The sequence below is a fragment of the Mastigoproctus giganteus genome, chromosome 13, assembly GCF_048544385.1.
Source record: "Mastigoproctus giganteus isolate SK-2022 chromosome 13, ASM4854438v1, whole genome shotgun sequence".
In the NCBI taxonomy this organism is placed as follows: Eukaryota; Metazoa; Arthropoda; class Arachnida; order Uropygi; family Thelyphonidae; genus Mastigoproctus; species Mastigoproctus giganteus.
The window spans coordinates 86,156,611-86,165,973 of NC_143587.1; the positions used below are offsets into that span (position 1 = coordinate 86,156,611).

Below are 9,363 nucleotides of genomic sequence, written 5' to 3' on the forward strand. Positions count from 1 at the left end.
AGGTGATCCATAGTTGAGAATCCTGTCCTAAAGCCAGCTTGCTCTTTTGGTTGATTCTCATCAAGTATTCTTTCTAATCTGTTAGTAATGACCCTTGTGAACAACTTGTAGATGTGGGATAACAAGCTAATTGGTCTATAATTTCCAATTTCTGATTTATCTTCTTTCTTATGCAGCAAAACTATGATTGCATTATTCCACTACTTAGGCATCACACCTTTTCTAATGCACTCTGTGAAGAGCCTTGCCAGTTTTTGTGTTATGTCTCTTCCTCCCAATTTTAACAACTCTACAGTAATTTCATCTTCCCCTGGGGGCCTTTCTGATTCTTCATTTTCTTCAATGCACCTCATCAGGAAGAATATCGGGTATGTTGTATGTGTTGCTAATTTGCAATCCATCTTCCCCACTGCTGGCATCATTCCCTCGCTCCTTGTATAATTCTCTATAGTAGTCTTCTGCTATTTGAATTATGCCTTCTCTGCTGTTTATAAGTAAAACCATTGCTATTCTTCAGTTTCAGTATCATTTGTCTTTCTGTATTACTGCTCATGGCTGCTGATTTAAATCCTTTGTTTTCCCTTAATGCTTGTTCTACTTTTCTTGTGTTAAATCTTATGTCCTCTCTGAGTCTCTTTCTAATGGCTTTGCATAACTCAGTATACTCAATTTTCTCCTTGTTAGTGTTTATCTTGCTCTTCATTTTCGCCTTCGGTTGACCATAACAAGTGTTTCTTGACTAATTTTTTCTTCTTTGGATTTATTTTTCTCTATAGGTTTCTTGGGCTTTATCACTTTCAGAAAGTTGTAACATTCCTCGTCGATATCTTGGTTCTGAGCAGTCTGCAGAAGCTCAAACTTGTTCTTAAGTTCCAGCACATACTGCTTTTTCTCCTCTTCTGTTATCTCAAAGACCTTTGTATTATTTACTCGAGTCAGTCTTTTCCTTTCCTACATCTATATCAAGTGTACATCTTACCATTCTGTGATCACTTCCAACATTTACCTTATTCAGGACGGTAACATCATTCACAATATATCTTCTGTTAGTCGATTTCATTAGTTGTTAATCATTTGGACTCTTCTATGTCCACTTTCTGTTCACTCTTTTCTTGAAAAAAGTGTTCATTACTGACAATCCTTTAGATTCTGCAAATTCCACAAGTCTTTCGCCTCTTTCATTTCTTTCGCCAATTACAACATTTCCTATAGTTCCCCTTTCTGCGCTGTTTTGTCTTTTTCCAACTTTAGCATAGAAGTCCCCCATAATAATAGTGTAGTGGGTTTTCTGCTCATATAGAAGACTCAATTTCGGTGTACATTTCTTTAACCTCTTCATCATCATGGCTCAATGTTAGTGCATAAATCATTATAACCTTTAGCTTGTACCTCTTAGAAACCTTGAGTATTAGTCTTGACACCCTTGGCGATGTACTTTTGAATTCCAAAATGTTGTTTTTTAAATCTTTATGAACCAGAAACCCAACTCCACCTTCACTCCTTTCACTGTTTCCATTGGTGTACAGCAGATTTCCACTTGATAAACTTATAAGTGATTCATTTCTTCTTCTTGTTTCAGCCAAACTGATGATATTCCAATTCACATTTTCTAATTCCTTTTCCAGCTCTAATATCCTGTCTTCACCAATGAGTGATCTTACATTATAACAGGCCAAGTTCAGTTTCCGTGCATGGCAGCCTGGTCGTACCCAGAGATTCTTAGCACTCTCTGCTTCCACTTGATCCTCTCACTGCCGTAAGAGGGGGAGTGAAAGCCGCTGGGGACCGAGGGCCATTTGTTTTGTCGTGCTTTCATACACTGGAGGGTTTGGTCTTTTTCTCTTCACGCTGACCAGGCGTCTTGAAGAGAACAACTCTACACGTTTGTTGCCACCTAAGTGATGTAACAGGGCGTACCATCGAGGTGTGCATGAGTGGATTTTAAGGAGGCATTCTAACCAGACTTCTCCTAAATCTTCTGTAATAAAAGATATTGGATCCATCAGTGTTTTAGACTGGGTGTCTAATAACACAAGGATACCTGTTCCCTCTAGGTTGTGTATGCATTTGGCGTCAACAACATGAGGCTCTTGATCCATCATGCATGGTATCAAAAGTGCAGGCCGGTGGAGGCAGTTGTATAGTGTGGGGCATGTTTCACTGGCAGGAACTTGGAACCCTGGTGCATGTGGAACAATGTATCAGTGGTCTCCGCTATCCTCAACTACTTGCTCACTGTGTACACCCCGCTATGTTACACTTTTTCCCGAATTGCAATGGTGTCTTCCAAGATGACAATGTGCCGAACCATCGGGCACTTGTTGTGCAGGAATGGTTTGAGGAACACAGTTCTGACTTCCAGCATATCGATTGGCCTCCGAACTCCACCGATATCAATCCCATAGAGCACTTGTGGGACACTATGGAAAGGCATATCAGGTGTCTGGATACACCAATCACCTGCATTGCTGAATGCATTATACACAGCTTGGTTGGCCATACCTCCCAAACGCTTCCAACATCTTGTTGAATCAATGCCATGCCGGATAGCTGCTGTACTGAGGGCAAAAGGAGGACCTACGAAGTATTAGGTAGGTGGTCATAATTCAGTGATCACTCAGTGTATAATGGGAGAATCCATGCAAAAAAATAATTTTTTTTTTCCATGGCAATGTTACAGTATGGTTAGTAATACAATGGCCAGATGATGCAAGGAAGTCATTGGTTGATGTGTTCTTTATTTAGTGTATATATTGTACTTTATTTTCTTTATGCTGTATCAGTCAGTATTATCTCTCTGTACATTAAAAAAAAAAGTTTTCCTCCTAGTGATATTTATTCGAGCCAGTGGGAGAAGAGGGTGGAGAAATTATGTCACTTATTCAAGCCATAACCACCTCCATAATGTTCAACCTTGTGCACGTGCTTCGTGGTCTAATATGTGACCATGATCGGAATAATTTGATGTCCCACTGTAATGTTACCTGATGAAGGGACCCAATATTATTTGTAAATAGTTTAGTATTTTATAAATATTTGTATAGCTTGTAAATATTTTAATCAAATATTTTAGTTCTGCTCTTTTGGATGCAATAATATTCCTCATACATTATCATTATGGAACCTGAAGCAAAAGGCTTTTTCCTAAGTGACTATGTAAATGCAGGTAAATAATTACATAGTGATATTTATTCGACCTTGAGAATGCCACGTGGTGGAGAGTAGCCAATGGGAGAAGAGGGATGTGGTACAAGTGGGGGGGGCAATTATGTCACTACAAATGTACAGGTAAATAATTACGTAAGTCATTTCCTGATTAGATATTGATCAGTGCGTTTCGACGGGTGTGTCTTTTACTTAGAAAAGATTTGACTTACTCCGTCATATCTCTACATTTTATGTAGAAAAGCTTGCACGGGGGATGGCAAGCACAGCAAGCAGGGGGTGAAGCCCCCTAGTACCATATTAAAAACAAAGTACAGTATACTGATATATTATTTGTGCTATGATAGATAAGGCATCATAAGTGTCAAGGTTTCATCTCAAAATCTGGAAATGATCTCGCTCCTAGTTTGCCACATTTAAAGTTTGGACTCTATTAATGTATTTAAAAATTTTTCTTTAACTTTGTGGCTATAATATTGATGTAATGTACTGCTAGATAAAAAAGCAGGAAAACTACTTTATGTGCTAGACAGAGCAAGCAAAATTCTGTGACAAACAGACCATATCTATCCCTTATTTCATTAATATTATTACATATGCATTTTGAAATAATATGGAATAAATGCCTAATTATTATTTGTGTCATCATAAAAATTCATACCTTATCTCACAGTCATGCTGGCTCTGATATTAGATCAACACAAAAACAGATGGTGTTGTACTAGCATCCCTAATTTTACAAAGCAAAAGTCTGTTGTACTGTACTTGTGTACATCATTAAATATATAAATGATGAAAATTAGTTCATTCTTATTCATTTTACTTACAAAAGGTAATGTAATGTGCAGTTGTTTGAGGTTAAGAAGTTCATGTGATCAATCTTTTGAGTATGTGAATTGAATTTGAGGTATAAAAAAAAACTGTTGTTTATAAGATAAAAGTTTATAAATCAGGAAGTTACTTATATGTGATTTTTTTCTGAAAATAATACCAGAAGTTTTTCAAATTGCATTTACAACACCCTGGTTTAGTATACCAGGGTGTTGTAGATGTAACTTTAAAATTTATTATTCGATAATAACAATAACGACACCATATACTTTTTCACTTGCTGCATGTATGCCATATCCCATGCTTGGATGTGGACAGACACACAGCAAGAATATATGCAGCTCCTTCACATAACGTAGCCTTTCAAGTGACCCATTCAATGCACTACTCATGCTCCCTCTGGTCACAGACGCCCCCAGAGCAGGGTTTCCCAACATGTGGTCCATGTAATTTATGAAAGTAGTCTGCAGGACTTGAGACTAAAACTTTTTTTTTTTTTTTTGGTAGGCAACAGTCATTAATATTGATGGAAAATATAGGTATACCAATAGCAAACTAATGTATACTATGTACGTTAAAGGATGACTACATATTGTTTATTTAAAAAAATAATTATTACTATTTTTTCCTGTATAGTTTAATATTTTTTTTGCAATCCATGGCTTCCATCTCAAATATAAAAGCGGTCCCTATTTGAAAAGGTTGGGAAGTGAGGTAAAAGTTAGGGTAGGTGAACATAGTGTATGAATTGATGAAATTTTTGGATATTGGGTACACACATCAAAAATATACCAAGCTCTTTGACATAATATGGTCTTGATAGTATCCCTTTGTACAAACACTACTCAGACTCCCTCTAGTCACAATTGGCAGAGTAGAGGCAGCAGATTTACACTAGCTGATGCATCCTAGAATGTTGCCAATGGGTTGGTGTGCTGGCTAGCCTAGAAAAACTATTTTAAAGGTTTGCCCTCAACATAAGGAATGCTGCATTATGGAAGACAGTGAGATGGAGCATTGCTTTGGAGACCAAACATGATTTTTCTTCTTTAAGCCTCTAGCAAGCAAAACTATGATATTGTATTAAGTGATGAGAGTAATTTGCCACCTAGTATTGCCTAAGCGATAGATTACTCTCATAATAGTGACACAGATGGCATCAGCCATTCCTCTTTATCATGTGAATACTATTCCTCAGTTCTTGCTCTCATGTTGATTCATATCATAGTCACTCTGGTATATTTGGCCCTGATATTAGAGTGTTTCTGTATCATGCAAATGGAGATAACCCATGGTACTAAGAGTCCCACTATTATGAAGGTGCAAATAGAAGATTTGGTTGTGACAGATTAGCTGGACTTTGCAGAAATTGTACCCAACTCATAAGTGGAACCTGAATATATGCTCTCAGAGCATTGAGAGAGGGGAAACGGAGAGAATGAACATAACCTAACCTAACCTAACCTAAATAAACAAGTCAGTGGTGGATCCCAACTAGAAATGTGCAATATCTCAAAAACAATTCACTTAAGGACCCATGTTTACTAGGCTATTTGCATATTGTAGTCTGTACGGTTCACCTTTAAATTATTGACCATCACTTTTGAAACACCCTATATAAATCAAATGATTAGATTTTGAATGGCAGCATGTTTATGGTTTCAAAAATCAAGGTGTGTAAAGTTTTATTTTTTGTACAGCCACCTGGAATACTTTTGAAAACCCTGGTGCAATGAGTGAAGAATAGGAAGAAATGGTTCACCAAGACAACAAGACTATGGAAAAATGATACCAGGATTAAATTGAATGAGGTATTGATAACGGACTACTGTTGATCTGTGAAAAGGGATCCATACGATGAAAGGTAGTTTCAAAAAAGTGCAAATTCATTCATGTGCAAAAAAAACTGTGAAACCTCTAAATGAAGTACAGTATCAATTTAGCAAGATAATCAAGAACTTGTATACAAATTTATAAACTGAATTACATAATTAAAACTGCTTATGGATATATTTTTTTATCATTTTGTGCAAAAATATTGACATAATAAAACAAATTGCAGATTTGGAATCAACTCAAAAATTGTACAGGTTCACATATTTGCATTAAAAAAAACAAGCATCTGTTTTCTTTTCTTTTTTTTTTTTTTTTTATTTATTTATGCTAGTGATCTGGAAGAGCCCTAAGCACTATACTTGTCATGGAGTATATACTTTTCATTAATTGACTGCCTTATCATTATTAAATTACATGTTTATAATGGTCAAGATATATTTAGGTTACTTGAACAAGATCTTTTTTTTACCCATTGCTGTTAAAAATGAAAAATTGTGAAACCCCCTGGCAATACACTGTGATGCATCATATTGCATCATATCTTTGTGCCATAAAGATTATTTATAAGTTGAAACCTACATATGTTTTCTTTTTTAGTACTCTCAAACTATTTTGCATGCTATTAAAAAGAATTTAATTTTTAGCAATATTTTATTAAATTGAACTAAGCATGCCTTGAGTATTATAAACATGATAAATGTGGTGTCAGCATAATAATAATGCTATCATCATGAAGCTAATTAGTAAATTTTCTGCCACTAAAAATGACCGCTGTACCTTTTTTTTTATGCTATGTTCAACACACATGCAAAAGAGAATTGATGTCTATCCACAACAAGGAAAACTGATGAATAATGCTAAAAATTTAAAAGCTGAGGAGAGAAGGTATTTCCATGCTCTCCTTAGTTTTATTAAAATGACTGAACACTGAGTTGCAAAGTACAGGATTTCAACCTTCAGGATTTTGAGTTAAATACTGTATGAAATAAATATCACCTACACCAGAAACAATTCCTGTGAAGTAAAAAACCTACACCATAAAGAATTCCTAGAATTAGTTTTTATCATCCTGTTTTCAAAGCTAAAATCAAAAGGAAAGAGAATTATATTTGAATTTATTTCTTCTGAATAAAACGATCAGCAAAATTAAACTGGAGTGCTATAGACATTAAAAAATGTATGATAGGACTGACCATGTGGCCAGATGAAAAAGTGTTAAAAGTGAGAGAGTACTACAAGTAGGAGTGTTATAATGGGAGTTAATAGTATACCTATAACAAATCATGCTGTAATAAAAGACAAGTGAATAGAAGCCACATTTCCATTCTCTGGCCTCTTGACAAGATAGAATATGCAGTGGTTTATGTTTATATTATTTTTAATATTACTATTATTATTACTGTTAAAATGTTTGTAGAAATTTATATTTCAGTTCACTTATTCTTCATTACAGCATGATTTGTTACAGATATATTTGTATACATATCTCCCTCTCCCTCTCTCTCAGCTTTAGCTTAGTGCTGAAGCATGGTAAATATTCCCCTAAAATCCTAAATTATTGCTGCAATAGACAGAAGTGTGTGTGTGTGTGTGTGTGTGTGTGTGTGTGTGTGTGTGTGTGTGTGTGTGTGTGTGTGTGTGTGTGTGTGTGTGTGTGTGTGTGTGTGTGTGGTTTTTTATATTTATATACATAATATATAAGAAGTATGTGCATATGCATAATTTTGAAGTTTCATACACTTAATGGTTTTATGAACTCAAAAATGTAAGAGATTAATAGTTTCATGTTTATATTTTGTATTTCTAGCTCAGCCTGTAAAATGAAACAGTAATGTATAATATTATTAAATAATATGAATATACATATTTACAGCTTTTCATAACTATTGTATTTATCAAATCTAAAATGGGGATAAGGATCATTAATTTTAGCAGGCTTTTCATATAGTACTGTATAAGTTTATTATAAAATTGGTTAACTTTAGCATGAGTTATTCCTGTTTTTCCCACCTTTAGAGATGCACTGTATATATACATGCACATAGTATACAGTGGTATGTGTGTGTGTGTTATATATAAAATTTCTTTTCCTTTTCCCCAGGAACATAAAATTTGTGCTCATCCGGTTATGGAAATCTATGATGGACAAGAAATCCTATTTATTGCACCTTTGGATAAACAAGAGGAATTTTATGTTGGCGAGGCACTGGAAGAAAGTGAGGAGGAAGTTGCATCAGATCATAGTGGCCAGGGAGATGCATCCACACAAAGTAGCACTATGGCTAAAGAGGTTTGTCAAGAACCTGAAACAGTGGACAACAAAGATGGACTGGTGGCTACTGGTGGATCTAAAGTTGAAGAATTGGTTCCAGAACAATCAGCTGATCAGCCTTCTGAGAAAGAAAAAAATGGCAGCAATGGATCTGATGGTAGTACAGAATCATTTGAAGAACTACATATAGATTCTTAAAGTTATGTCCTTGTCATATGTAGAGTGTTGATGCAAAGATTACAAGATAAAGGTCAGGTCACTTTGTTTATATAAATCTCCTTTAACATTCCAGGTATTCTTAAAACGAAAAAAATGAAATTAGATAATCAAACCTGAACTCTCAAAGCAGTGATTTACAGAATACTTTGTAATAGTCATAGAAACTTGTATTTTACATTTGAAAGGTTCAGTTTTAAATCTATATTTTATAGTTCATTTCTTGTTTAAAAATATATACTACAAATTTATTCTAAATTTTTATACATTTTAAAGCCATCATACACCTTACAAATATGTTGTTATCCTAAAAGCAGCTTAATTGAATGTTCATTGTAACAACATCAATTACCACCAAATAGAGTTTTTAAAGTCGAGATCAGTGACACTTTTTTGGTGAGATTTCTTGTGGCTAAAATTCTGTACTGCCAACTGAGTGAATTATTGCACTGAGTTGTATCAAGAGCAAAGTAGGAAATGAAATAGTGAATTTGAAGTGGAGTGGTCAGGTATTAATTAATGGCAGCTTTAAGAATACAATACAAATATTAAAAAAAATTACACAGGAGCAAGTTTTAATTCTTAGATTTTTTTCTGGAGTTCATTCTAAGACTTAAAGACTTAGTCTAAATATACTAATTTTTTAATACTACTGTATTAGTAGTTTGAGAAGAAAATTTAAAATCTTAAAAGTCTGCAAATTTGACATGGCTCTTCCTTTTCAAAAGACTTATCCTAGATTTGTCTTCTCTTAATGTGTATAAAAAAGTAGAAGACAATTTGATTTTAATAAAAAAAAAAAATAATCCTTTGCTAAAGGTACTTTGCAAATTTTAAGTTATTTTCTTATCACAGTCTGGTTCTCTGACTTGCAGAAATCAAACATTTGGTAAATATGTTGTACATGTTCTTAAAAACTCATTTATGATATTCTCTAAGCCATATGCTGAAGTTTGTCAAATGCTTTGTTTTGGCTATATGGAAATTTGTTTTTATTCAATATAAATAATGGTAATATCTAATAGTGATAAAGTTTGTGTTTG

The 9,363-nt window shown here is 34.4% G+C and overlaps 1 protein-coding gene across 1 annotated transcript in view; it reads left to right on the forward strand.

The window, feature by feature from the left end:
- Positions 1-9,071, forward strand: part of LOC150076236 (testis-expressed protein 264-like) — a 37,937-nt gene extending 28,866 nt beyond the window's left edge. The window contains exon 3 of the mRNA XM_090387426.1: positions 7,934-9,071. Coding sequence (XP_090243552.1) covers positions 7,934-8,302 — 369 coding nt within the window. The 3' untranslated portion in view covers positions 8,303-9,071. The remainder of the gene's footprint in view (positions 1-7,933) is intronic.
- The last annotated feature ends 292 nt before the right edge of the window (positions 9,072-9,363 follow it).